Here is a 27494-nt window from a genome sequence, read left to right as displayed (position 1 = left end):
TCCAGAGATATGGCTTTCTGAGAGACTGGGAGATCCGTGTGCACGTGGGAAGCAGGGGGGAGGGATGGACCACGTGGAGTAGCAGCCAAAGGAGCAAAAACCTGCTTGGCGGCAGCAGCAGCAGCAGCAGCGGCGGTGGCGGCGGCAGCAGCAGCAGCAGCAGCAGCAGCAGCAGCGGTGGCAGCTCCACCCAGAGACCTTGCCCTCAGCTCCTCAGTTCTTCTTTCTCAAGAGACAACAGGGTGGCCCCTGCCTCTGATGGTGTGAGCAAGGTAGGTCACATAGTCTGCAAGGCTGAGGACAGTCTGGCTAGGTGGACAGCACCCTGGCTAGATGAACAGGGCCCTGCCTAAGGGGAAGAGAGAAAAGGGGGAAAGAGCAGGAAAGGGGGCAAAGCGGAAAAAGGGGAGGAAGCAGAGACAGAGGGTGATAGGAAAAAGGGGATGAAAGGAGGGGGGAGAGAAAAGGAGGGAGTTGAGTGGGGGGGGATGGGGGAGGGGTATGAATAAGGGTGAGGGAAATCCCCAGAGAAGCCACTTTCTCCCCTATCCTTCTGCTCTGGGACAGTAGGGGAGGCCCGGAGTTCACCGGGCGGGTGGTGGGGAGAGCACGGGGTGAGCCAGTGTGACGTTCAGCGAGTCGTTGTGCTGAATCAGAGATGTGTGCTTGTAGTGCAGCACCAGATCTTTGAGTGAAGCGTACAGGTTGTAGGGCTCTGCAAAGCCATAGCCGGTCACTGTCTTGTAGATGACGCAGTGTTTGGTGTCGCCATCCACTCTGTGGGGGGAAATGGGGGAAAGAGAGAGAAGAGGGGAGGGAGAGGGTCATATGAGACCCCGGTGGTCTGGCCTTCCTCCCGGGGCAGGATCACTCTGGGGAGGCAGACCAATGCCTTTATTCCCCAGAGCAGCTCCAATGACCCCTGCACCCTGGATAGGGAGGGGGAGATATTGGGCTGCCCATTTGGGAGTAACTCAGCGACATCATGGCCTGTTAATCACAGTATTGGAAGGGACTATAGAAGAGCATTCAACCCAGCTTTGGGCCAGAAGAATGATTAAGTCACCCAGGCCAGATGTTGAATCCTCCTGAGAGCTAGGAACTATTTTTCCCCCTTTGTCTAACCCGACTCCCTCTTGCTGCAGCTCTTTGTGCTTCATTCTCTGAGGTCACAGAGAACAACTGGTCAGAGCCTCTTTCCTAATGAACCTGTCTCTAATTCTTGAAGATGTTAACTGTCCCCAGCCCTCCCAACTGTCTCAGTTAAAGGCTAAAACAAAGGGCAGGGAGAAAGCACTGACTCTCCTAGTCCCAGGGGACAGTAGTCCTGTGGCAGAGCCTCACTCCCACCACCCTCTTCCCAAACGCGGCCCCACACTCACACCACAGAGCAGGCATAGCAGCCCTTCTGGCTGCTCTCGCGGATGAGAAAAGTCCCGTCTCGCTTGCCGCACAGCATCTCCTCTGCCCGCCCGCGGTTGATCTTGCCCACGTACCACGTCCACTCCTCGTGGTGGGGGAGGTCTTCCTCGTCCTCCATCATGGAGTATTGGCTACAACCGGACCAGCAGAGAGGATGGGTGAGAGGTAGGTCAGGGCCCGAGGGTGGGAGGGTAGAGGAGGGTTGGCACATCTCCCCACAGCAGGACTGCAGTGAGCGGGAGGAACCAGGGCTGGGGGAGGAGGGACCGATGGTTGAGGTACAGTGGAGTGAATTCACATCTGGACCCTTCCTCCTATCCCCTCTCAATGAGGGATACTCACTCCTCAGTCTCATTTTTGATGCCCAACCACTCATTAATCTTCTTCTGCCGGGCTCCTTTCTGGGTCAGCCACCTGCAAGGAGAGGGAAAGGATATATATGTGGTCTCACCTTGTCCAGGGAAACACATCTGGCAGACATGAATCTCATCAAGTCCGAGCACTGCCTGGCCCAGAGGCAGGGGGATGGACTTTTAAAGAGAAGCAGCGTGGCTCAGTGAAAAGAGCGTGGGCTTTGGAGTCAGAGGTCATGGGTTCAAATCCCAGCTCCGTCAATTGTCAGTTGTGTGGCTTCGGTCAAGTCACTTAACTTCTCTGTGCCTCAGTTACCTCATCTGTAAAATGGGGATTAAGACTGTGAGCCCCCCGTGGGACAACCTCCCCATCACACTGTAACCTCCCCAGCGCTTAGAACAGTGCTTTGCACATAGTAAGCGCTTAATAAATGCCATTATTGTTATTACTGTTATTATTATTATTATTATTAAAGGACTTTGGGTTAGTCCCTTCCCAGCCCGAGGATTCAAGATGAAAGGTGACTCCTGGATGCCATTCCCACTGTGGCCACACGGGGGCAGGCTCCCCCCCCCCCCCCCGCGTAGTTGAATTAATGAATTAATAATGGCATTTATTAAGTGCTTACTATGTGCAAAGCACTGTTCTAAGCGCTGGGGAAGTTACAAGGTGATCAGATTGTCCCACGTGGGGCTCACAGTCTTAATCCCTATTTTTTTACAGATGAGGTAACAGGCACAGAGAAGTTAATGACTTGCCCAAAGTCACACAGCTGACAACTGGTGGTCGGGGTTTGAACCCATGACCTCTGACTCCAAAGCCCGTGCTCTTTCCACTGAGCCACGCTGCTTGAAGGGGAGACCCCCTTGGGAAAGTCTGATTTGGGGGTTTCCTGGGCTGGGGCACCTACACAAGGTACTGGTCCCGGATCTTGCGCAGCTGCATGAGATCAGGTTTGAGGCTGTTCATGCGCTTGTCAATCTCGCGGTTATCAGCCGCCTGGACCCGCAGATCCTGCTCCAGCTTTATCTTGCTATCGTGAATCTCTGCGATGCGGGACTTGAGTTTCTCCGAATTTATGAGGATCCTGGAATGGCGGGGAGGGGGCATCGGGTCAGAGAGAAAAGCAAGTGAGGATAAAGCTTTGTGCTAGGCTCAGGCTTGGGATCAACGGCCTTGAGATCAGACCAGTGACCCTTTGGACTTGGGGGACGGGCCCACACCCCAGACAAAAAGGGAAGATATCGTGGTGGAGGTACGGGGCCGATAGCTGTACTGACACCCCCCCAAAAGGTGGTTGCTCCCTGCAAAGGAGCAGAGACCGCCCCCCCCCCCACACACACTCAATCCCAAGGTGGCTGGGGGAGGAAGGCTGGGTCCTAGCTCACCGTTGGATCTCTTTCTCATTGCCCTCTCGCCGGAACCGCTCCAGGTACTCTTTGCTACATTTCTCCTGGGTCTGGCCTTGCTCTTCAAAGATTTTGATGGTTTCATTGAAAGCTTCAATAGCTGTGCGCTTCATCTGCAGCTCCTGGGCAGGTAACAGGAGGGGAAGGCTGCCTCAGGACCCCTTCGCTATTCATCCTTCCTGGCCCCTTGACCTCCAAGCTGGGGGGCCCCGAGGAAGGCAGCCCTAGCGTCTTGCCATCACCTACGCTCCTGTACGTGGAGGTCTCCCGGTAGACGTATGCCATTCACGACTGCCTGTCTTCTCCCCACATTAGAGTACAACCTCCTCAAGGGCAGAAACCATGTCAGTCTGCTTCTAGACTTCTCTCCCAAGCACCCAATACAGGGCCCTGAATGCTGAACCTGCTCAATAAACACTACCGTCTTCGGCAAGGGAAACCCTACCAACACTCAGGCCTCAAACTCTAGCTCTTAGTGGTGGGCGTCTATACCTTCCTTCTCCAGTAAGTGCTCAATAAATATGTTTGATCAATTGATTCTCCCCAGGTGTCAAGATGCCAACAGAGGCACATGCAGAGTGACCCCTGGTGGTTGGTCCTGGGTCTGCAGAATAGGGGAGGGGCGGGGAAGTGGGAACGAAGGAGCAAGTGGAGAAGGGCAAGCTGGAAGGTCAGGGTGAAGGGGCAACTACCTAGTAATAATAATTGTGGAATTTGTTAAGTGCTTATTCTGTGCCAAGCACTGTGCTAAGTGCTGGGGTAGACACAATATAATCAGGTTGGACAGCGTCCCTGTCTCACGTTGGGGGCATGGGTAGGGGGTACCTGCGAGGTGCGGGTGTATTCCTCATACAGCAGGTCGTATTCACGGCTCTTGTCTTGGTACTGCTGGTGGTATACCTTCAGCTGCTCCCCGACTGCCTCCACGCTATCCTCCTTCACCACTTGGTCCTGGGACAAGGGATGGCTATTTGTCCGCTTGCCCTCCCCTCAAGCTCCCACCTCCCTGCAGCCCTGTGCCGGGTCTCCCTCCTGCTTTCCTGCCCACCCCCGAGGCCCTACTGTCCCTACCGCAACCCAGCCCCCGGACCTGCTGGTGCTTGGACACTGGGTACAGCAGGCGGGTGTCCAGCTTGGCATTGTATTGGGCCAGGGATTCGTGCCGGTAGTGTGTGATCAGATCCACCACGGAGCCGAAGGTCAGTGGCTCTGAGAAGCCATACTGCCCGTCCCGGTGGAAGATCTTGATGAGTTTGTTGTTGCCTCCTTTCCTGTAGCCGGACACGGAGGGTCAGAGAATCAGGCTCGTGGGTTTCTCACCCTCAGGTCCTCTACCCACCACTCACCACCATCGGGGTGGGGGGTCTTCTCCTTGAACTAGGACCCCCACCAGGAGGGTCCATGGGGAAAAGCTCTGGCTTCCCCAACTCTCACCCTCAGACCCAAAGAGGGCTAGGGGAGGGCCCTGTTTCCGGCCACTCATGCAGCCCTGCCGTGACTGCCCCCTCCCTTCGCTCACCTCAGGGTCAGGGTATATTCCCCCTGGATCTTGCTGGACGCATCCCGGACCAGGAAGGTCCCATCTGGGGTGTCCCGGAGCTTCTCATTCACTTCCTCCCTGTGGGGGTGGGGAGTGAGGGATGGGAAGAGGTGGGGAAGTAAATTACAGGGGGATTGATGAGGAACACTCCAGGATCACTGCCCAGGTCCCGGCACAGGGCTCCTTGCCACCACCAAAGCTAGACCCTCAGCCTCCTTGCCCTTTGGCAGCTGCCTGCCACTGTGGGGTGGGGGTGGGGCTGGAGAAGATGGGTGGAGCAACAGTGGAATGAATGAAACACCCCGACTGGAGAGATGTGATGCTCCCCAAGGTTCCTCCAGGCTCTCCTTGTCTTTTGGCTTAAATCCCTCACGCTCTACCCTGAAATCAAGCCTCCTCTGGCCCCAAGATCCTGCATTGGCCACAATAATAATAATAATAATAATAATAATAATAATAATAATAATAATAGCATTTGTTAAGCACTTACTATGTGCAAAGCACTGTTCTAAGCGCTGGGGGGATACAAGGTGATCAGATGGTCCCTTGTGGGGCTCACAATCTTAATCCCCATTTTACAGATGAGGTAACTGAGGCACAGAGAAGTTAAGTGACTTGCCAAAAAGTCACACAGCTGACAAGTGGTGGAGCCGGGATTAGAACCCATGACCTCTGATTCCCAAGCCTGTGCTCTTTCCACTGAGCCACGCTGCTTCTCTTCACCACCCTGGTCTCAAGACTAGGTCCTACAGCCCCTCCCCTTCCAGGCTCTCCAATTGCCTAAGCAACCATGGTGACCACCCAACAGGGTCAATTACCTGGAAATGTCGCCCCAGTACCATTCAGCCTCCTGCAGGGTGGAGCTGTTCCCATTGGGCAGATTGTTAGCTGAGGTCTTGGGCTTGGAGGGCTTTGGAGGCAGCGCTAAAAAAAAAAAAAAGAGCAGGAAGAGATGTTATCCGGGGAGGAGAAGCTATACCCAATGTGGTATCCTCTCCACTCCCCAAACCCACATGCTGTCTTGTCCTAGGGTCTCGCCACATATTTGTTAAAACACTTACTATGTGCTAAGCACTGGGGGTAGGTAGTAGAGGATAATCATGTCAGGCACAGGCTCTGTCCCACCCGAGGCTGGCTGTCCAGGAGGAGGGAGAACAGGTAACAAATCCCCCATTTGACAGATGAGGAAACCAAGGCAGCCCAGAGAAGTTAAGTGAGTTGCCTAAGGTTGACTGGTAAATCCGGGAATAGAACCCAGGTCTCCTGACTCCCAGACCCGGGATCTTTCCACTAGGCCCCGCTGCTTCTCCTAAGGTTGGGGGCTCGGTACCTGGGGGGGTTGGCTCCTGCTCCTCGTCCTGGTCCTGCAGCAGTGTCTCCAGCAGCAGCACGGAGAAGTCCGAGGTTGGCTCAACTCTGTGGGAAGGAGGACATGGTCAGACCTCCACCGGGTCCTTGGAACCTCTCGGCTGGGGCCAGGGGGGCAGGGGGATAGGTGGTGGTGGTCGGTCCCTGTGTGCTCCCTTTCCCATTGCCTCAACGGGAGTCTCCTCCTCTCACAGGGTCAGGGCTTGGGCTCTCTATCAGCCACTGCCTGGACCCGGGGGAAGCGGGGGCGGCCCCGTCGGGGACCTTTCCTGCTGGAGTCCTTTGGAGAAGCATGTGGAGCGCTTGGGCCCCTACCGTCCTTCTGACTCGGAGCGGCTGAAGGCCACAACCTCCAGCTGAACCTCACGCAGCGTAAGCTCGGGAGGGCCTTTTCTCCACGATCAGACAACCCTCGCTCGTTGGGGGAGGGCAGGCGTGAGGCCCTAGGAAACCCACCGCAGGGGGAGGGGAGGCCGGAGAGGAGGAAGAGCTCAAGGCCAAATGGGAGAGCAGCGCTCTGGGGCGATCTGGCAGTCAGAGCCAGAGCCACGTCAAGATCTAGGCAGACGCAGAGCCAGGGTCCTCTGGGGCTGAGCCCCTTCCCCAGCTGGACCTTGCTCCCCCTGGGACATACCCCGAAATTGGCAGCCTCAGCAGCAAGGGCCCGAAGATCTCCCCGAGCACCCGGGGGCTGAGCCCGTTGCGGTCTGCCTGCTGAGCCACCTTCCCCAGGTGCCTGAGTAGGAAGTGCAGGGCCAGAGAGTTTTGCAGGGGGACGCCCGGGGGCTCCAGCAATGCCAGCAGCTGCTTCCGACAGGTCTCTGGCTGAGGTGCTTCTGGAAAGGGAGGCAAAGGCTCGAGGTCTGGAACTGAGGTCCCTAGGAACCCACGCCTTCTGCTCTGGCTGGGAGATAGCAGTCCCTCCATCCTCTGTGGGCCTCCTGTCCTTCTGGCTTCTCTGCCCAGGAGGCAGTGGGCTACTGACTGCTGATCGACATGTTCCCTAGCCCCTTCTTGCCTGATCACTCCCCAGCCCCAGCTTCGACTTACCCTGCAATGCATGGAGGAGGTCTCCATGAGCAGAGGGTGGGACGAGGGGCCCGGGCAGCGCCTGTAGGTAACTCTTCAGGGTCTCCGAAAGGGTGAGGACATCCCACTGCTCTATGTCCCCCAGAGTCCAATCTGAAGGAGACAGAACAGGGGCTGAACCCTGGCCCTGGCACCCGCTCATGTCCCCCCCAGAGCACCTTCCTCAGGAAGAGCTCCTCCACCCAGTACCTCACTTCCCTCCCCAGATTCTCCCTGCCCCACGGCCCCAGGACCAGGGGCAGGGGGGTGCTGGGTGGAAAGCGACAAGATGTGGCCTGGAGCCATGGGGGTTCCTCGACAACCTCAGGGGTGCCGGGACCGGACAGTCAACTTAAAGGCGGTCTAATCCCCACCAGAGCAGAAAAGAGCAGAGCAGCTAGGGCCAGAAGGGGCCAGTGCCCTGCTCAGGCCTCCCACCCACTGCCACTCCAGACAGAATCGGTCCCCGTCTGCCCACCAACCCCATCCTACACACCCTCACACTCCACCCCCAACCTCCCGCTTGCTCCTTACCGGCCCTGAGCCCTGAGGCAGACGCCCTATACAGCATCTCGCCGTCTAGCCCTGGAAGAAGAAACACCCATCAGGATCAGGCCCGCAATGATCCCATCACATCCCAGAAAGGGAAGTAAGCTTCTACTGCTGACCGTGGACCCACTAGCTCGGAGTGCGGGTGACAGGAGTTGGGGAAACGGGGCCAGCCCGGGGCTCTCACATTGGGGATTTCGCACAGCCCACCCCTCTCCGGGCTAGCAGTCACTGGCACTCAGTCCAACTGAGGGGTTCTGCCTGGTCCTACCCTGGATCTCCACTGCCTGGTGAGAAACAGTTCTCCAAGTTCTGGATCTCTGAGGTCTGCCATTGTGGGGTGGGGGTGGGGCTGGGTCCTCCATTCGATCAGAAGCTCCCTCAGGGCAGGGACTGGGTCTTTCACCTCCAGTGGGCTCTCCCAAGGGCCTAGCATAGTGCTCTGCGCACAGTAGCTGCCCAATAAATTCGAATGAATAAATGAAACTGCTTCCCAAGGAAGGTGTCCTGGATCTAGGACAGACCCAACTCTGATTGAAAAAGGAACTGTCCAAACAAGAAGCAGCGTAGCTTAGCAGGAAGAACATGGGCTTGGGAGCCAGGAGACCTGGATTCTAGTACTGGCTCTGCCACGTGCCTGCTGAGCTACCTTGGGCAAGCCACTTCACTTCTCTGTGCCTCAATTTCCTCATCTGTAAAAGGGGGATTCAATACCTGTTCTCCCTCCTCCTTAGACTGTGGGGACCAGGTGGGATAGGGACCATGTCCGATTTGATTAGCTGGAATTTACCCCAGTGCTTAGTATAGTGCTTGGCAAATAACACATACCACTATTAGTATTATTATCACCTGCTCCAGAAAGCTCCTGAGGGGGGTCCTTATTCCTCAAGCTGCAGCAATGTTAGGCTGCAGTTCCTGGGATGAACTATTTATTGTTCCAGTCCCGCTCAGAGCTCCCCCCTGAGTAAGGGAGGAGTGGAGAGGGGGAACATGAGGGGGCAGAGGGAGTTCTGTTGCTCAAGGCTTGGCACCTGCCCAGACCGAGGGGGCTCCAGGTTCCTACTTCTCTCCTACCTTTCCGTTCGATGGCCTCCACCAGCTTCAGCAGGATGGGAGGTGCCACCTCTGGGGGAGCAAACTGCTCCGACACGTCTGGAAGCAGCGTGCCTGCTAGGGAAGAGGAGAGGAGAAGACAGTTAGGAGCTCTGGTGTCTGGGCCCCCTCCCCGCAGGCAGCTGCTCCAGGGCCCAGGAGCGGGAAGGTGGAGGTGAAAGGGAAAGGGACAGCCTGGAATAATTCTGCAGGGAAGCCAGCTGGGCCCCTATTCCCCACTCCCTCTCCATACCTCCGTGTCCTTCAGCATTTCCTCACCCACCTGTTTGGAGCAGTGCTGGCCAGGAGAGCCCAAGACACCTAGGTAACCTAGTCCTCCACTCCCATCCCTACCGGTTCTTTGTTGCATGTTACCAACAAAGATGGGGACTTCTGCTTTGCAGGCAGGACAGTTGGGCCACGGGGAAGAGAGCTGTGACCCAGTGAGCCCTCTCAACCTACTTCTCTCCCCAGGGCTGCCCTTAAGGGTGTGGAGTGCCCCCATTGGTTGGAGTCTATGAGGTGGGAGTTCGGTTCTTTGATCTCCCCCACCTTACATTACCACAGACCTTGGACCCCCTGGGGGCCTCAATTTCCTCCAAATCTCCTCCATCCTACATCGACACAGACCTTAGGCAAGTCACTTAACTTCTCTCTCAGTCTTCTCGTCTGTAAAATGGGATTCAACAGCTGTTCTCCCTCCTACTTAGACTGTGAGCCCCATGTGGGTCAAGGACAGTGCCTGACCTGAAAATCTGGTGTCTACCATAGCACTCAGTACAGTGCTTGGCTCATAGTAAGTGCTTAACAAATACCTCAATTACTATTATTAGCAGTTGTGAGTCTATGGGACTCAGGAGACTGTCTGCCACCATCCCACTCTCTCTGGGAAGGGCAAGGCCCCTTAGGGCCTGGGGCTACCCAAAGTGTAGAGTAGCTAGTAGGGGCAGAATGTGGGGTTATCGGCAGCCTTCTTCTTTTCCCTCCCAGGCTGTGGAAATGTGGACAACAGGGGATAAGGTCAGGGAGCAAGGAGGCATTAAGGGACTTAAGCAAGTAACTACCTCTGCACGTGACAACATCGCCTCCACTGCCCTGCAAAGCAGAGGGTGGCCTAGTGGATAGAGCATGGGCCTGGGAGTCAGAAGGACCCGGGTTCTAATCCCAGCTCTGCCATGTGTCTGATGTGTGACCTTGGGCAAGTCACTTCACTCAATTACCTCATCTGTAAAATGGGGATTAAGACTGTGAGCCCCCTTTGGAACATGGACTGTGTCCAGTTTGTATCTACCCCAGCGCTTAGTACAGTGCCTGGCACATAGTAAGCACTTAACAAATACCATTAAAAAAAAGGAAAAAGAAAAAAAAAAGGAAAAAAAGGTCCTACTCACTGGGAGGTACAGGGTTCCCTGGAGCCCAGAGCAACTGCTCTGTTGGGCAGACTTGCAGGGAACTATTGGGCAGGGAACTGCTCAGCTGAGGGAGGAAAGCGAGTGGTGGCAAAGGTTAACAAGCATTTCTTTCACTGTGGGAGTCTGTGGGGGTGGCCATAAAGGGAGCGAGGAGGAAGAGAAGGCGGGTGGAGGTGGAGAAAAGACTGGTCAGTTCTCTTTCTCCGAAAAAGCTGTAACAGGGGCCGCTGGCTGGGGAGCTGGGAACTCTCTGGGGGTTCCTATGGCAGGTCAGCAGTGCCACGTGGGCTGGAGAGGTTTGCAATGGCTTCTGTCCAGGCAGGGGGCGAGGAATGGGTGATTTGCAACTGGCTCTGCCCCACACCTCTGCACACTACATCTGAGCCTGCAGCCTCCTTTCCTCTTCCCCGACCCACTTCTGAGCCACAAACAGTGCAGTTTTCTTCCAATAACCTCTCCCTTCTCAGTCTCTTTCCTAAGGTGCAGGGGAGGGAAATGGAGAGACCCAGGAAGAGATTTAGTGTGGCTCAGTGGAAAGAGCGCGGGCTTGGGAGGCAGAGGTCATGGGTTCGAATCCCACCACCCCCACATCTGCTGTGTGACCTTGGGCAAGTCACTTCACTTCTCTGTGCCTCAGTTCCCTCATCTGTAAAATGGGGATTAAGACTGTGAGCCCCACGTGGGACAACCTCATCTCCTTGTGTTCCCCCCAGCGCTTAGAACAGTGCTTTGCACATAGTAAGCGCTTAACAAATACCAACATTATTATTATTATTTAGTTCCCTTGCCTCCCCCCTACTTGCTACCCAGGAAGTCCTTCTTCTATTCAGTTCAGGTGAAAGGGCACAGAGGAGGAGAGGGCTGCGGGAAGGGTGCTGGGAGAAATAGAAGTTATAATAAGCTTCTGTTTAAAACCGTGGAGTCCATGACTGCCCAGGCGGCTGCAAGAAAATTAGACTCAGGGGGAGACCAGAATGGAAAACTCTGGCTTTAGATGCTTGATTTCTTTTCGATTAACTATAAAATGAAAGAGTTAAAAAAAAAAAACCTCAGCCCTCAGCCTACAGGGTCTCCAGCCGCGTGCGGTGCTGTCGGGGGGCGGTGGGGGTGTTTGGCCGGGGAGTAGCAGCAGCAGGAAAGGACTAACCAGAGCCGGGTGTGATCAATCCCCCGACTCAGCCAGAGTGCCGCGTCAGCACATTCCTCCCCCGATCGTTCGTTAAACATGGAAACCAGCTCCGCACCTCCCCCAGAACTGGCCGGCTGCAGCCCCGGTACAGGGTGGTGTGGAGCCCTTAAACTCTGGGAGTTGGGATATCAGAAGCGGTCCCTTGGGGGAGGGGGTCGAGGAGCTTCCCTCCAACCGCAACAATCAGCCCCGCCCTCCCCGGCAGACGATCGAGGCATGCACGCGCCGGAGGCATGCATGCACGCGCCTAGAGAGAGAGAGAGAGAGAGACACACACACACACCCCCACACACCCCCCCCCGTTGGAACCAGTGCAAGCCAGTTCTCCCTGAACAGGCAGAAAGCTCTGTTCCCCAACCTCCCCCCTGCCTGTCTGGTCCCCTTCGGTGTATCAATCAATGGTATTTATTGAAGCACTTACTGTGTGCATAGCACTGTACTAAGCACTTAGAAGACCACAACACAGAGTTGGTAGACATGTTCCCTGCTCACAACGATCCCCTCCATTACCCCCGCGTCCCCTTTGAGTGGGAGGATGGAAGGAACAGCAAGGGAGATGGGAGGGGTAGGGGTATGGAGCAGAAAGTAAAAACCAAGACTGAGGGAGCAGCCTGCCGGGCTTCTGTTCGCCTCCCTGGGTCTGCTCCCCTGGGCCCGGTGCCATAGCAGCTATCTGGGACTGTTCTCAGCGGGCCCCTGCAGGCTTGCCAAGCAGTGGTCCCCCACATTTAGCATGGGATAAAAATCCTCAGGCTGGACTGGGCTATATATAGTTGTCCTTCATATTGGAAGTGGACACCACTGACAGTGAAGTTCACCTACGAGTGCCTGTGGCTGAAAAGGCCAACGCGGGAATCCACAGTCCCGGCCGCTCTTTGCAGACAGAGGGCTGAGCTTTACCAAGGGCTGGAGAAAGCACCTAGATAGCAGCAGCCTGGTCTAGCCAGGGTCTGAGTGGTAGTAGTTGGGGGCTGAGCTTCCCTTAGGGGAAAATGTTGCCATGGAGCATATGCACTGTTGGGACAGCCTGGGTGACCCATGATTTTAGTCCCAGAAAGCCAGGAGAATATAATCATATACTGCAACTTTCTTGGTTCTAAGGTGGTAGAGGGGAGGAGGAGGGGAGTCAGAGCCAGGTCTGAACACACTTGGATTTTTTGGAGGACCCAACTTGGCCCACAAGATGCACCATGCCTGCACAGCTGCTGGCCTTGGGGGAAGGCTGGCTCACTTTTTGGGGTCTCTTACAACCCTGAGTTTGAAGGGGCCATGTGACCTGGAAAGCCCAGGCTGAAGGCCCTTTGTGGGGTGGGGTGTCCTGATAATCAAATTTCACCCCACCTGAAGAGGGAAGGGATGAGTCTGGCAAATGGAGACCCTGGTTAGGCTCTGGTTGCTCAATGCCTCTGAGAAACACCACCAAGGAGATTAGAAAGCACTCCCCTACCCAAAACCTTATTTGCCTCCTGAGGATTCACATTCATTACTGGCGGGATGGCAGGAATTGTAGGGTTTCCGAAGAATCTAAAGGATAATTAACACCCCCCCCAACACACACACATCCCCCCCCCCCCCCCACGATTCCTTCTGCTCTTGTGTGCTTAGATCACAAAGGCTCTACATTTGTGGACAAGGCAGTGGGGAAAAGTAGGCACCATCCCCAGTTCCCTCCTCCCAGATGGCAGAGGCCCGGTGGCGGAAGTAAACCCTAAGGTCTCATTTGGCTCCTCCCACCACCTCCTGGGAGTAGAAAGGAGGCTTCCTCTCCTCCCCAGATGCACGTCTCCTCAATGATCCTCAAGGAAGGGGTGCAGGTTCTGGCACTGAGCCGGGCTCACTGGGCTGCCGCTCCTCGCACGGGAGGAGGATGGGAAAGCTCTCTACAAACACCGAGGGCGAGAGAAACCAGGAGCACCAGAAAATGGAGGAACAAAAATAAAACACATTCAATAAAGGAGAAATGAAAAGCAAACACAGGAGGCAGCGATGGGGAATCAACTGGTAGTAGGTGGAATGGTAGGGGGGAATCACGGTGGGGGGGGAATCACAGGGGGTTTGGAGGGGAGGAGGGGTTTGAAGTGAGCAGACCAGTTTCCCACTCCAGCAAGACACAGGCTGGGAGGGGGCAGAGGGGATAAGAGGAGGGATCCCAGCTGCTGTGGGGATTATATAATGGCTGCAGGGCTGGCAGGTCTCAGGCGTGACCCCAGTGCAAGGGCCGGGCAGACAGCACGGAGCACGGCGCACCACGTGACCCCGCTAGGAATGTGCTGCCTCAGCAGCAGGCAGCAGCTTACCCCGAGCCCCACGGCTGCTCTCAGGCCCAGTGGAGGCCAGGCCTGGCCCGGGGCAGCCCCATTCCAGACTGGACTCCTGGCCAGCATTTCCTACCAACAATGAATACTAACTGTTCAAGGCAAAGAAGGTTGGAAAAGAGAAGCTGTGCAAAACGGCACCTCCAATCCCAGGCATTCTTCACCAGTCTTCCCGCCCACAGGACTTTCTGCCCTAACCCCCATCCCAGTTCCTAGCCACTGGAGGTCTGGATCCCCTGATGAGGGAAACCAAGGTGGGGGAGCAAGACGGTTTGCCTCCAGGTCCCAGTTGGGAACCAATCTCAGGAGTCCCGGCTCCAGTAGACTTGTGAGGAGAGAGGGTGTGGGCACAGCTGGGCAGCTCAGCTGGGTTGCCGGTGCAGGCCGTTCCTTCTCCCGCTCCCTCCCCCTCTCGCTCTTTGGAGCGCCTGTTCCCTGGAGTCCTCACGCTCCACAGGATCCTGCAGGGCACAGGGCAGGAAGCTGTGCTCCAAGACCAGCACAGCAATCCGAGTTTCCGATGTGCTGGCCAAGACAAAGTTTCTGCCTTTGCTTCCTCCGTCCTCCAAGGGCCCAGGGCCATGTGGCTCTGCTCCAGTCCATGGTGCTGCCGCCACCGCCGCAGCAGCCCAGGAACAGTCGCGTCTTTCAGCAAAGGGGGAGCTTTGCCCCCCCTCCCCTTTCCCCCCACCCAGAATGTCAACCTTGAAACTGGGGAGCCAGGGAAGGTGCGATTCCATCCTTGCCTGGTCCACCGGTCCGTGGCCTGAAGTCCCGAAGACTGAGTTGGGGTGGGGGTGGGAGGAAGGAAAGAGGGGCTCTCCCCTGGGGCGAATGATGAATTTTAGAATGCAAGTAGGCAGTAGGGAACGGGGAAAGTTGGGTGAGATGGGGGCTGAAGAGCCCTATAAGGCTGCTTGAGGGAGAAGTCTACCCAGGACCAATGCCTCCCCAATCAGGACAGAGCCCAGATGCCAGTGCCAGCTGGGCAACAAGTGCTCCAGCTAAGGGGCCACTTGGAAAGGGGAGAAATGCCCCCCTCTGCCCCACAAGCCATCGGCTGAGAACAGTCACCGGGGAGGTGACCTCGAGAGGAACCCCAGCTCTGGAGAGAGCCCGGGGGTTTGAAGAGAAGGGAGATGGGATGCCAAGTGGCGGGGAGTGTGCCCCAAGCCATCGGGCGACGTGTCCCCTCCCGCAAGAAACACTCCTGCTTGGCCGCCACCACACTTCTCCTCTTGCCCCCCGGGACCGAGCAGCTTCGTGTCCCGACGGGTAAGAGGAGACGCGTTGGCAGAGAGTGGGGAGCCCCAAGGCATGTTCCCACAGCCGAGCAGGAGCGGACAGAGTCTGCTTTCATGGTGGGGGTGGGGGGTGGGGGGAGGGAGAGCCAGGCTGGGGAAAAGGCAGCCCACGACCCCTCCTTCTCCTCTGGGTGCCTCCCCCATTCACCTGGCCCCAAGCAGAAAGAGCTGTGGACCTGGAGGAGTCCTGGGACCTCTCCATGCAAGTTCCTACTGTGCACCCTCCGGCCCCTGGCAGGACCAGTCATCAACCTCCTCGGGATCCCTTCCCTTGGGTCCCAGAGGGGTAATTAGGCTCGGGACTGGTCGTGCTGCCTTTCATCTGGAAATTTCAAAGCCCTTGGCAACTGTCTGGAGCAGGTCCCTCCAGAATGGGGGCCACATTCCAAGGCATAACCTCCTGCTGAGGTGGACAGGAGCAGGCCTCCAGTCCTTGCAGCCTTTTCAAGGGAACGGGCCCTCTCCATTCCACTGCTACCAGCCTTGATTGGACAGAAGGGGTACCGTCAGACAGACAGTTGACTAGCCCCCTTGCTGTCTGGCCTGGGTATGTCTCCCTCCTCCCCACCAAAAGGCAGAAAGAATAAACTGCCCCACCACCCCCAGTCCCTTCCCTCCCACCACTGCTCTGCTTGGGGTGAAAGATGGGGTGGAGATGGCAGGTGGGGAGGGAGGGGTGTGTGTGTTCACGCACGCGTGCACTTGCAGGCGCGTGAGTGCTCTCCGGCAGGCTTCTGGCACACGGCAAGGTTTGACTCAAGTCCGGGGCTGGGGGCCACCGGGCCACTTCCAGAAGACCCTGCACAGCGGGGCTGGGCTTACCTGGCTCCGGAGATTCCTGGGGGTAGCAGGTGCCGGCCCCCGGGGTGGCGGGCAGTGGCCTTTGTCCCCGGGGTCGGTGAGAGGGAAAAGCGATCTTGACCGGCCCCACGTACTCCACGTAGGTGCCTGGGAAGTCTCCCTTCTGGTTGGTGCGCTCGTTGACCCCCAGGATCCAGCCAATCTGATGGGGGTTTTGCTCGTTCCCGTCCCGGAAGCCTAGGGCCTGCAGGGCCCCCTTGCTCACTACCAGGATGTCCCCAGGCAGCAGATCGATATCTTCCTCCCGCTCCTTGTGGTACAGGTACAGGGCCTGGTACTGGAAGCCCTCAGCGCTGGCCATCTTCTAGGGTCAGTGGGGGGGTTGGGGGAGTGGCTGGGCCCAGGGGAGCCTGCTCTGAGTAGCTGGAGAAGCCGAAGTGGGGGCAAGAGTTCAGTCGTGGTCTGGTTTGAGCATGGTCGGGGAGCAGAGAGGGGAGGCGGCGGGGGGACCGGACTGGGCTGGTGCCTGGACGTCGCTGGCCGAGCTCCGGGGTTTGGCCAGTGACCACGCTACGTGCAGCCACTTTTCCACAGCTTGAAGCCCCGGCTCAGCCAAACAATCGAGCATAGGACCAGTGCGACCAACATAATCCGGCCCTTGGGGGAGCAAGGGGGTGTTGGGGAAGGGACCACCTCAGCAACTGGTGTCTTCAGGTGGGAAGGGCTGGGGTAGGGGTGTCTTCCTGGGGCTGGGGGTGGGGGCAGGGGTAGGGGGGTGCAGACCTGTGAGGAGACAGCAAGGATCAGTTAGCAGTACCGCATGTGGAGCTGGGCCTCTGCAGTCACAGAGGGACACGTTTCTCTCCCCTTCCCTCCGGGGGATTTTTCACTTAGCTCTCGGGTCACGTTATGCTGCCCGTCCGTCAGGAGTGCACAGAGGAGTGGGCTGGAAGCCGGGCCACACTCAGTCACTGGAGCTTTTGGAATTGGTTTTTGGGTTTTTTTTTTGCAAGTTTCCCCAAATGCTTCAGGTACACTGGGGGTTGGAAGCAGGAAAAGTCCTTGGAAGAGCCCCGGAAGGAGGCCCTGAACAATCTCAGCTCCAGTCCACGCGTGAGATTCTGGGGAATCTACACTGGTGGACCAGAACGGAGGACTCGGAACTCTGACATTTCCACCTTCCCCTGTGTCGGAGCTATTTTAAAATCACCGGGTTAAAGACTCTATCACACATCTGTTTTAGAAGGTGGTGTACACGCAGGCACACGTGCACACGCATGCACACACACACAGACACACACTCACCCCCTCCAGGAGGAGTCTGACATTGCTTTAATTTAGATATTTTTATCTATAACAAGATGAACAAATTATGAGACAGCGGGCTCTGCCCCGATGCACGCTTCCATGTGAGATATTCTGCCGAGGGGAGGGACGTTTTTGTCTCTGTGTGGACCAGGACGGGTTAGCCCAATAATAATAATAACCATGGTATTTGTTAAGCATTCACAATATGCCAAGTGCTGTTCTGAGTGCTGGGGTAGATACAAGATAATCATGTCCCACATGGGGATCACAGTCTAAATAGGAGGGAGAACAGGTATTGAATCTCCACTTTACAGATAAGTCTCCCCTGTGCAAACAGGAGAGCAATGGCGTATCTTTGGCACAGGGGGGTGGTGCCTGGAGAAGTCCCTGTCAATGGTGGCCCCCACTGTGCAGCCCCCTCCACTCCCCCCGACAAGGCCTGGGCCTTTCCGGCTTCTGAATGCTTGGGCCTTCACCAAAGCGGCATGCCCAGGAGTTTGGGACAACTCATCCAGTCGGGGGAGGGCACAGAACTCTCCTCTCAGAGAGGGTTTTCTTAATCTCTGGTCCCCAGCTTCAAAGTCAGCCATACTCCCCAGCCCACAAGCGATGAGCCAAAGGGGACATACTGGGAAGGAGAGAGTAGGAGCAGGAAACTGGGGTGGGTGTTAATAGGAGCTTAAAAGCTTAAGAGCAGGTACCAAATGCTGGCGAATACCATGCTTGTTGCATCACAGTCTCCTTTAGCCTCTTTTCCTCCCCCTGTTGCTCTAGACACAGTTTCCTCCATCTGGAGCCCCTAGCCTCTCCTGTAGCAAATGGCTCCTCTGGACTTAAGACTGCTGGAAATCAAGGTCAAAGGAGACAGGGAGAAAAAGAAGGAAGGAATTCTACAGCAGAAGTGGACAACCAGCGGTCACTCCTGGCAACAGTTTTGGGATTTTTGCTGAGTTTCAGGGAAAGAAGCTGGTCTGGTTCACAGATGCCCAAGTGGCTATGAGAAGGAGGGGTGGGGGTGGGGGGCGTGCTACTAGGGACGATCCACTCCATTCCACCGCCTCCCAACCCAGCAGACTCTGCCACACAGCCCCAGGGCATTGGTCCGCCCTCTCCCCTCCCCTCCAGGGCTGTTGGACTGGCGACACAAGGTCTCCAAGCAATACCCACGGGGTCTGCTTTTCTGACACCTGCCCACATTTCCCAAAGTCTCCCCTCTCCAGTGGGGGAGGGGGCACTCCATAGTCAAAAGGCTCTGCAAAATGCCAAGGCTGCTTCCCTCTTGGGTTCGGTGCCCTAAAAATACTTGAGGGGGATAGGGCTCCTTAAATAAAAAGAGGAGAAACGGGCCCCCCACCGCCCCACCCAGGAGCGTAGTGAGTTATCCCGAGCTTCCACAGGAAATCTGGGGCCAAGCACTCGGTAGCTTCATCCTCCTGTTCCGTGGTCTCCAAGTCCAGCTATCAACTCAGACCGGCTTGGGGAGTTAAACAGGTCAATCAATGCAAGAAAATCCGCCTCAAAGCCAAGTGAGGTGGGGGGAACCGTACAGTGAGATCATAAATTTTCACCCCTAGCCAAGGCCCTCTTTTTTTTTTGGGGGGGGGGGGGGGCGGGTATGGCACGGGAGATGTCTTGAGAAGCCATTTTGATTCCCTGGGTCTCAGTTTTCACACTCCCTACACCCCAGTGGGAGGGGCTGGTCGAGGGTAGCCAAGCACATTGAGATCATGTAGCATTTTGAGCTGAAGCCACCCAGAGCCAGGACACCTCACAAGCACAGCCCTACTTAGGGGAGGGAGAGTTGGGATGAAAAACTGTTCCTCAGCCCCAGCAATCCTACTGCCCCTGGAGGGAGGGTAGCAAGGGTTGAGTCACTAAATCCCAATCCAAACTATCCGCCACTCTTAGACTGGGAGTCCCACGTGGGACAGGGACTGTGACGGTTACGATTTACCTCGTATCAGCCCCAGCACTTAGCACAGAGAAAGCGCTTCATGAATGCCATAACAATGATGTTTTTTTTTTTTAACATCAGACTGGGAGAAAGGAAGACGTGGCTGTGCCCCAAACTGGGCTGGGGTCTGAAGACCCAGATACCCTGGGGTCCCTGACCTGATGGACGATTTTGACTAAAATGTGCAGAAAAATAACCACACCCCCCAAATGGAGCTTGGGACAGTGGCTGGGGCTTTGCCAGATCGTGGTGGGTGGGGTGGGGGCTGTTGCTGCTGCCACCAACCAAGGGGCAGGGAAAGTTCACCCTGTCCTGGGACGGCAGCCCCAGTGTGAAGAGCCAGATTCCCAGAGCCGGGGTCCTCGGCTCGCCAGGAAAGAGTGACTCTTCAATCCAACCCCATGAAGGGGATTTTTTTTTTCCAAAAAATAAAAGTCTTCGTACCTAGAATGCGATTCAATTCAGCTCTCCCCTCTTCGCGGCCTCTTGATCCCACAGTTCCACAGGCCCGAGGCTTCTTTGCAGCTCCGTTTGTCCTCTGAAGCCTTCCCGTTGCCTTCCTGCCCTCCCCTCCCCCTTCTCCTGCTTTCCTCTCGTTCTCTCTTCCCCCATGGCTGCTGCCAAGAAATGTTCTGCAGCTCCTCTGATTGGGATGTGTCCTGACAGAACACAAGAGTTTGAGCAGATCAGAAATTAACCCTTCCCTGGACAGAGCGCAACCAAACCAGCACCTGAGATGGTAATCCCTCTCCCGGGGTCAAGACAGGTTTCACTTCATCATCCATCTTCTGCCCCCAGGGTAGGGCCAGCTGGGGGCCCGGGTGCTTTTGAGGAATAGCTACAAAGCTGATGCAGGTGCATCTGGGGCCTCAACCCTGTGGCAAGGAGCCCAGGCAAAGCCACAAGGGCTTTTCAGCAATCCTCGGAGGGGAGGGCAGTCAGGAACAGAGGCACCAGAAAGTCTCCGAGAACCCAGGAGTGAGGAACTCTTGATTCTCTCCAGTCCCCTTTTCCCTCACCAAATGGCAGTCGCCAGGTCAAAAGATATCTTTCTCCGAGGACCCCTTTACCAAGAGCAGCTTCGATTGTTCCAAGAGGCCGGTTCCTTTTCACCTGCTCTTTGCCCTTATCCTCTGGGTTCAGGTCTCTCTCTCGGTTCCTGCGATGACTGTCCACAGGCCATCCCCCAGACTCCTCTGTTGGGCTCTCCTTTGGGTGAATAAATGCTTTTAAAAGAGGGGATGGAGACCCTGGGGGAGATGGGAATGGGGTATGAGGGTCTAGTGTGGAGTAGGGCTGGCCAACCACACGCCCAGATAATAATAATAATAATGATGGTATTTGTTAAGCGCATACTAGGTGCAAAGCACTGTTTTAAGCGCTGGGGGGATACAGGGTGATCAGGTTGTCCCACGTGGGGCTCACAATCTTAATCCCCATTTTACAGATGAGGTAACTGAGGCAAAGACAAGTTAAGTGACTTGCCCAAAGTCACACAGCCGATTAGTGGTGGAGCTGGGATTAGAACCCATGACCTCTGACTCCCAAGCCCGTGCTCTTTCCACTAGGCCATGCTGCTTCCGATCTCCCAGATCTCCTGTGGAGCTGGAAGCCTAGTCAGAGAAACTTCAGGGGTGAGAGGAAAGCAACCACAAGTTGTTCTGTGCTGCAGGGGTGCCATTTCTTCAAATCCAGTCTTGGGCAGGTCAGTGTGTGGGGGAATGAAATCCCTGGCCAGACTGGAGAAGAACCAGGCCAGAAATGACCCATCCAATGGCTACCCAACAGGGCCTGCCTGAGTGAGTGGGGGCAGCCTCGAAGGGAGGACCTGGGGGCTTTCAGTGTACCAGACCATCCTTGGATGCTGCTCACTTAGGGAGTCTCTGGAGGCAATATCACTCCTCTGTCTGGCAGGAGCAAGTTAAATCTTTCAGGTTCCCCATCCCTGCCTGCAATTCCTGAGAGTCCACATTCATTGGTATCTGAGCTGCTTTGTACCAAAGGAGCTGGGGGCTGGGAACCTTGGTCTACAACCAATCCCCAGGAAAGCCCAGGAGCTTTCCCCCAGGGCCCAAGGGGAGGAAAAATTCTCCAGGGTCATTTCCGGGAATGTGAAGGTTGGGGCTGCTCTTGGGAGTTGTGAAGGGAAACTAGCTCCCTCTGTCCCCTGCACCGGGAGTAGTGGAATGGGTGGGGGTGGATGGGGGGCCCACAGGCATAGATAGACTTGCCTCTTTCTGAGGAGTCCCCAGGCAGCTCAGCACTGTTTCTTTTGGTGCCGGCTACACTGCCCAACAGGTCTTCCTTTTGAAGGGAAGAACGCAGCTTGCACTTTCCATGCTACAGACGCACGCGCGCACACACACACACACACACAAAAGCATTTAGTGACGCATTCTGCTCTGGCACCATGATCAGAGCCCCTTCTGTGTCCCTGGCATTTCCTCTGGAATCACCTGTGAGCCCAGAGGCCTCCCCACCGCCAATTTGCATTCTGCAGCATCAGGGCTTGTAAAAAAAATTCCCGCTGCCGCCCTCAAAGTCAGTAAAATGAATTTAAGTCAAAATTACGCTCTGCGGTTTGGTTGCTTCGACGCAGATCTGAGCGGCTCCAGCCTGGAAAACAGTCTCTTCCAGTAGGGCAGCCGCAGCCAGCCCGCATCCTCAGCCCTGGCAGCTGCTCCCAAACCAGGTTTCCTGTCCTCCATCAAAGGAGCCATCTACCCCTTCACCGGCCCCTCTCCTGAAACCCAGCAAACCTCAAGATTCATTAACAACGGGATGGGTCTCAAGGCACAGCCTCCAGGGTGGTATTTTGGCCAACCAAACTGGGCTGCCACAGTCACCCTCGAAAAGGGTGCCCATCCCTGGGCCCCAGTCAATTTGAAGTCTTTGCCTCCCCTCCCCAGGGGAGATCACCCCAACTCTGGAACAGCCCCCCACAAGCCCACCAGCCACTCCTGGCCCCTTGGGCCTGATTTAGAAGGTGATCCCCTACCTTGCTTGACTGTCAGCTCCTTGAAGGCAGGGAATGTGTCTACCATCTCTATTGCACTGTCCTCTCCCAACTGCTTAGTCCAGGGCTCTGCACACAGTAAGCACTCAATATATGCCACTGATTGACTGATCTACCTGTTGCTGCTTCTTACAAGTCTCCTAGGGCTCTGCCTTGGCCAGGCCTTCCTATCTCCAGACTCAAGAAAGGGAAGAAAGAGATTATCCACCTGGAAGCAGTAAAACCCACCAAAGGCTCTTTGGGGAATTTGCCACCCCAACTGGGTGAGACTCTCCACCCAACTACCCAGTGCTCCCCAGGTCTGGGCTCCTTGTAAAGTCCTGGCTCGGAGCAGATCCAGTGGGGATAAAATAACTGCACTGAACCTTCCCAAGAGAGATTTCTGTCTCCAGGCACTGCCCCCAGGGCACCAAAACCATATGGTAGTGGTAGAGAGTGGCAAGGGCTGGTAAGGGCTTACCAACCTATCAATTACCCTACCAGGCAGAAAGAGATTGATTGGAGAGAAGGTCACTTCATACCTAGGCTGCCCTGGGCTCTTAAAATTGCTCAGCCCCACCAACCTGCTCCAGGGACAAGTCTGCCCCAGGGCCCTCTGGGAAGGAAAGGAGCACCTGGAGCAACGTTTTGGTAGCTACTCCCCTCCCCCCACACCCTTTCCCTCATGTACGTACGGCCGGGGGGGGGGGGGGGGGGGAGAGAAACAAGTGGCAGGGGAAGCAAGTCACAAGGTGACCTGGGAGAACTGAGCTTTAAGGAAACTCAGGTCTAGTGGGTAGGGCTCCTGCAGCAGTTAGCAAGGACAGCCTGATTGAGGATCTTTCTTTCTTCCAGGAGGAAAGGAGGAGGCTGGGACAAGACTGACTCAATCTCCCCTGCAATCCCGGCCTGGCCCGAAAACCCAAAGCCCCAGTCAGGAAAAGGTGTCCTGAGCACTTTGAGCTCACTTGAACTTAGAAGCTCAAAGAAATATATTTGGTTCATGTGCTTTCTTTTTTCAGTCATTTAAAAGCTCACACACATTGCATTCTTTGGACCCAATGGATTTATAATCCATGCCAAAATGCCCATGGACACTGATAAGCAACAAATTGACTTTTCCAAAGTTTTAACCAGTCGTTAATCAGGCCAGACATAGTCCCTGTCCCACATGGGGCTCACAATCTAAGTAGGAGGGAGTAGGATTTTAACCAAAGGACCCAGGGTCTTTTCCCAGATAAACAGCCCTCTTTCCCCTCCAAAGCCCAACTACTAAGTGGCTTGGGACAAAGCTGAGGCCAATGGTACACCTCCTCTGATGGCTTTGACCAAGGGAACGTGAACCACACTCCCAGGGAACAGGGGATTGGGGTAGAGAGGTGAAGGCACCCCACAGCAGACAATGATCCAAACTGTATTTACTCAGCTGCTTTCACTCCCTGGTCTGGAGCATGGCAAGGGTCCCACAGGCAGCAGCCAAAAGCAGCATTCTCGCACACCTAAATTTCTAAGAAGTTTCTGGGATAAGCGGGGGGAAGGGTTTATCTGATCAAGAGGCACAAGGAGGCAGAGTCTGATGGAACTAAAGATTCGGGCAGGACTTTCTCTTACACACACACACACCCCCACACCCACACCTCCAGATCCTCCCCTTGGCCTTTTCATTATTATTATTATTATTATTATTATTATTATTATAATTAAATGTTCCCTTCCCTCTCAGCCAAACCAGCCCAGTTCCTCTGAAAGGTTCTTTTACAAAATTTAATCTCCCCACCAGGGTGTGAGCTGTAGGTAAAAATGTAAAACCCAAACCCAGAAGAAACTAAGAGGCAGGATTGCCACCTATAGGGCCTGGGCTCCCTCCTCAAAACTGGCAGCGGATTTTTAGACTGTGAGCCTGTTGTTGGGTAGGGACCGTCTCTATATGTTGCCAACTTGTACTTCCCAAGCGCTTAGTACAGTGCTCTGCACACAGTAAGCGCTCAATAAATACAACTGAATGAATGAATGAGGGGCAGCTAGCTTCAACACATCCAGGAGACCTTGGAACCGTAGAGTCCTTCCAGCTCAGCAGTCCAAACCTCTCCTTTCCTACCAGGGAGTCCAGAATGCTCTGAGGTGCCTGCTTCCCCACTGGTCCTGGGGACCCTCCTCAGGGTGAACCTCCTAAAGGGTCCTCCTCCCAGGAATCTGCCTTCGGGGTTCTGGCAAAGTTCCCAAGATTCCTCCTACTCCTCCCCCAGGCCCTGGCAGATCATGTGCTCAAAGGAAGTAAAATGAGCCAGGAAGATGGTCCAGCTGCAAAAGGGACCAAGAGGATCTCCTGGGTCAACTTGGAGCCTAACTTCATGTTTTCCCACATCTGGGTTCCGGGGAGGGCTAAGCTTGGTGGCAGCCCTATTGAATTTGGAGGGCTAAAGGAGCCTGATTTTTTTTTCTCCTCTGAGCCATTCACCAGATCCAAGAAGCAAAATATGTCCCATCAGGCTCAAGAAAAGCAACAACTCCCTTCCCCTGGCATCCAGGGTTTCAGCTTTCATTTTACAAAATCATTCGAATTAAGTAACAGGAGTGTTGGCTGGAGAGCGCAAAATGGCAAAGCTGTTAAGCCCAGAATTCAGGCACACATTTGCGCACACACACACACACACACACTCTCTCTCTCTCTCTCTCTCTCTCCCTGGTGTACCCATTTGCAGAAAGGGGCATGGTTAAGAAATAGGCCTCAGAGAATTTGGAGGAGGGCAAGGAGAGATGGGAAGGGGAAGAGTGGGAAATCTCCTTTCCACACTGACTCCAGAAGAATGGGAATTCCTCTTTCCTGACACCAGACCTCAAATCAGTTCTGGAGCCTGGGGGACAATGCTATAAAGACATTTAGACAGCAGTATCCACTGTCTTATAGAAAGGAAAAAAACCCCAAATCACAGACTTCCCCAGTGTAGCTAGCCCATCACCACTGCTCAGGATACCCCTACAGCTGCCAAATGTCACCAGCCTGTTCAGCAACTGTCTCCATCCCCGGTGCTCATGGAAGTAAAAAAAGAACCCAGAGCCAAACTATTTTTTGATGCTTCCCCAGAGCTATTTTTCGAGGTGCCTGCCCCACGTTCCCAGAAAGCTGGGGACCGAGGCGAGACTGTGCGTAACGTGAGGCTAACGTCATTGCTAATTCCGACTCGCATACCGGCGTGGCTTGCCACCAGTCTCTTTGCCAATACTGCACCTTGTGTCTCAGCACAAAAAAAAAAGCAAAGAAAGATGAAAACCTGAACACACCCCCATCTCCCCATTTCCAACAGTTGGCTTCCCTGTGACCCCCAGAGGATCCCACTAAAACCCTCAGGAATTGGCTGGTTGGCCAGAAGCAGCCAACGCTTGCTCAAGCGATTGCCGAGCGGAGGAGGAGGCAGCTCTCTGCCCCCCTTCCTTCCACTCTCCATGGCCACACGAGCAGAAGCTCCAGATGTCACCAGGGTCCGTGGGTGGAAGAGGAAAACTGGAGCTGCCAAGGAGGCTTTTTTTTTTTTACCCCCTCTCGCTAAAGTACAGTGCAATAATCTCCCCTCTTCTCCAGACATACTCCACAGTCACCCTTCTAACCAACTTTTTCCCCAAGTCTTTACTTCCTGCCTCAGACCTAGCTGCACCCTGCAGGCTTAAGGGATGCCCAGCAAACAGGAAGAAGAGGAGAGTTGCCAGTAACAATCCCCTGGAAAGCTACAGGCACCAGCTTTGCCCAGAATGGGCAAGCGTCCAGCTATCCTGCGGTGTGTCTCTAGCAAGAAGAGCACAGATCTCCCTTCAGCTCCCTTCCCCCGTGTGGCGTCCCCCTCCAACCCCCCCTGCACGGACATATGCCTGACGGCCTCCCCAGCCACTTTTACATAGGGATAAGCAAGCCCCAAGCCCCCTTTTTTCCTCCTACCTGTGATGAGGCCCTCTTGACCGTGAGCCCCTTGCAGGCAGAGAACGTGTCCACCAACTCTGTTACAGCGTACTCTCCCAAGCCGCTTAGTACAGTGCTCTGCTTACAGTAAGTGCTCAATAAAATACCATTGATTGATTAGGCACGAGCCACGCAAACCCTCGCCTCCCCTTGTAACAGGTGATAGAACCCTCCACACCCACCTCTGGCCACGCACGCCCCCCACTGCCACCGACCAACGTCCCACTGGCTCTTCCACCGCTCTCAGTGTAATTCAGCTCAAGCTTGGCGACCCCCCTTTCCTTCTCGCAAAAGAACTGTTTCTGCTATACTCTCCCCCGCCCTCCCCCATTCCCACTACAGAACACGGGCCGTGTAATCCCCCTTTCTGCAACAGGACCCGGGCTCCGCACCTCAGCCCCCTTCTGCGATTAACGTGTCCCCCCCCCAAAAAAAAAAAATTAAACGTGTTAAGTACCAAAGTCACCTCTTGCAATACAATATTGCTGGGCACCCGGCCCCGTTTTCTCCCAAACTCCCGACCCATTTACAGTGTCGCATGGCCTCAGATCCCCAGGCCCCATTTTGGAATATAGTATAGGTTGGGGACCCCAGCCCCCTATTGCGATATAATGCAAAACCTCAGCCTCTTTGGCAATATAGTAGTGGCAGGGACCCCAGCCCATGTTGCAACATAGCACGGGTTCCCGTCACACCACACGGGTTAAACGACCCCCCGCCCCCGCAAGTCCAGTAACATGTCCGGACTATGACCCTTGTCCTCCACGTCGTCCGTGAAGCCCCCGCGGGCTTCTCCCCACGCCGTCCTGATCCCGGGAGCCTCCCCCTTACAGCCTGGTTGCCGGACACAGTACGGAGCTTCGAACTCACCTCTCCTCGGCTTCAGCCGAGCTCCTCTCGTCTAGCTGTGCTTCTGCCTCGGCTGCTGCCGCTGCCGCCGCCGCCGCCGCCGCTGCTGCTGCAGTTATTCGAAGCCCGCACCAGCGCTCTCCCCGCGGCCAGCAGCAGCCATGATCCGGAGCAGCGGCACCCGCCCCCAGCGGAGACACTCGAGTGCGCTCGAGCCGGGTAGACGGAGGCTGAGGGACCGGAGCCTTCACGGAGATGACCGAGCGAGTCCGGAGATACCCGAGCGCTAGCCACCCCTACCAAGAGTGAGCGGAATCTCCCGAGCGCTCTCGGCCATGTGAAGAGAGAAAAGAGGCGTGGCGAGGGGCGGGGGCGCTGGCGAAGATATCTGAGCCCGCCCTAGTCTCCGCCCCCACATTCCCGCCGAAAGCCGTTGGAGGCTTTTGCTAACGGCCCCAATCCTCTAAAGCGGAGGGCTCTCCAGCATTTTCCCGCCTTGGGTGGGGGTGGGTGGGGGGGAACCCAACCTCAGGGATTCATGCTTATCGGAGACACCCCGCTGCCCCAAGGCTGTCATTTTTTTTTCTTTTTTATTTTTCCAGCCGGGCCGGGC

The 27494-nt window shown here is 55.6% G+C and overlaps 1 protein-coding gene across 2 annotated transcripts; it reads right to left on the bottom strand.

Annotated features, from left to right (window-relative positions):
• Positions 1 to 430: 430 nt before the first annotated feature.
• On the bottom strand, positions 431 to 27201 carry PIK3R2 (phosphoinositide-3-kinase regulatory subunit 2). 2 transcript variants are annotated; one of them, XM_038772178.1, is made up of 15 exons: positions 26903 to 27201; positions 8785 to 8880; positions 7696 to 7746; positions 7144 to 7275; positions 6728 to 6929; positions 6056 to 6141; positions 5544 to 5649; positions 4705 to 4803; positions 4276 to 4456; positions 4011 to 4136; positions 3165 to 3307; positions 2687 to 2863; positions 1765 to 1836; positions 1383 to 1553; positions 431 to 777 (listed from the first exon to the last, which is right to left on the bottom strand). In XM_038772178.1, exons 3-15 carry the CDS (start codon positions 7730 to 7732, stop codon positions 585 to 587), a joined length of 1725 nt encoding a protein of 574 aa, XP_038628106.1. In that variant the 5' UTR covers positions 7733 to 7746; positions 8785 to 8880; positions 26903 to 27201; the 3' UTR covers positions 431 to 584. The 2 variants fall into 2 exon arrangements, with proteins under 2 accessions (XP_038628106.1, XP_038628108.1); XM_038772180.1 differs by lacking the exon at positions 26903 to 27201 and adding an exon at positions 15845 to 16219.
• Between the last annotated feature and the right edge of the window lie 293 nt (positions 27202 to 27494).

Source organism: Tachyglossus aculeatus, chromosome X1, assembly GCF_015852505.1.
Source record: "Tachyglossus aculeatus isolate mTacAcu1 chromosome X1, mTacAcu1.pri, whole genome shotgun sequence".
In the NCBI taxonomy this organism is placed as follows: Eukaryota; Metazoa; Chordata; class Mammalia; order Monotremata; family Tachyglossidae; genus Tachyglossus; species Tachyglossus aculeatus.
The sequence above is the reverse complement of the archived record's forward strand: the minus strand, read 5'-3'. Positions and strand labels throughout refer to the sequence as shown.

Bases quoted from the DNA above. Each gene is read 5' to 3' on its own strand.
- PIK3R2 (XM_038772180.1), bottom strand. From the start codon at position 16,184: ATGGCCAGCGCTGAGGGCTTCCAGTACCAGGCCCTGTACCTGTACCAC. The intron at 7,276-7,695 runs GTAAGGAGCAAG...TGTCTCCTTCAG, and splicing joins TGCCTCAGGGCTCAGGGCCG to ATTGGACTCTGGGGGACATA. The intron at 1,837-2,686 runs GTAGGTGCCCCA...CTCTCCTTGCAG, and splicing joins ATCCGGGACCAGTACCTTGT to GTGGCTGACCCAGAAAGGAG.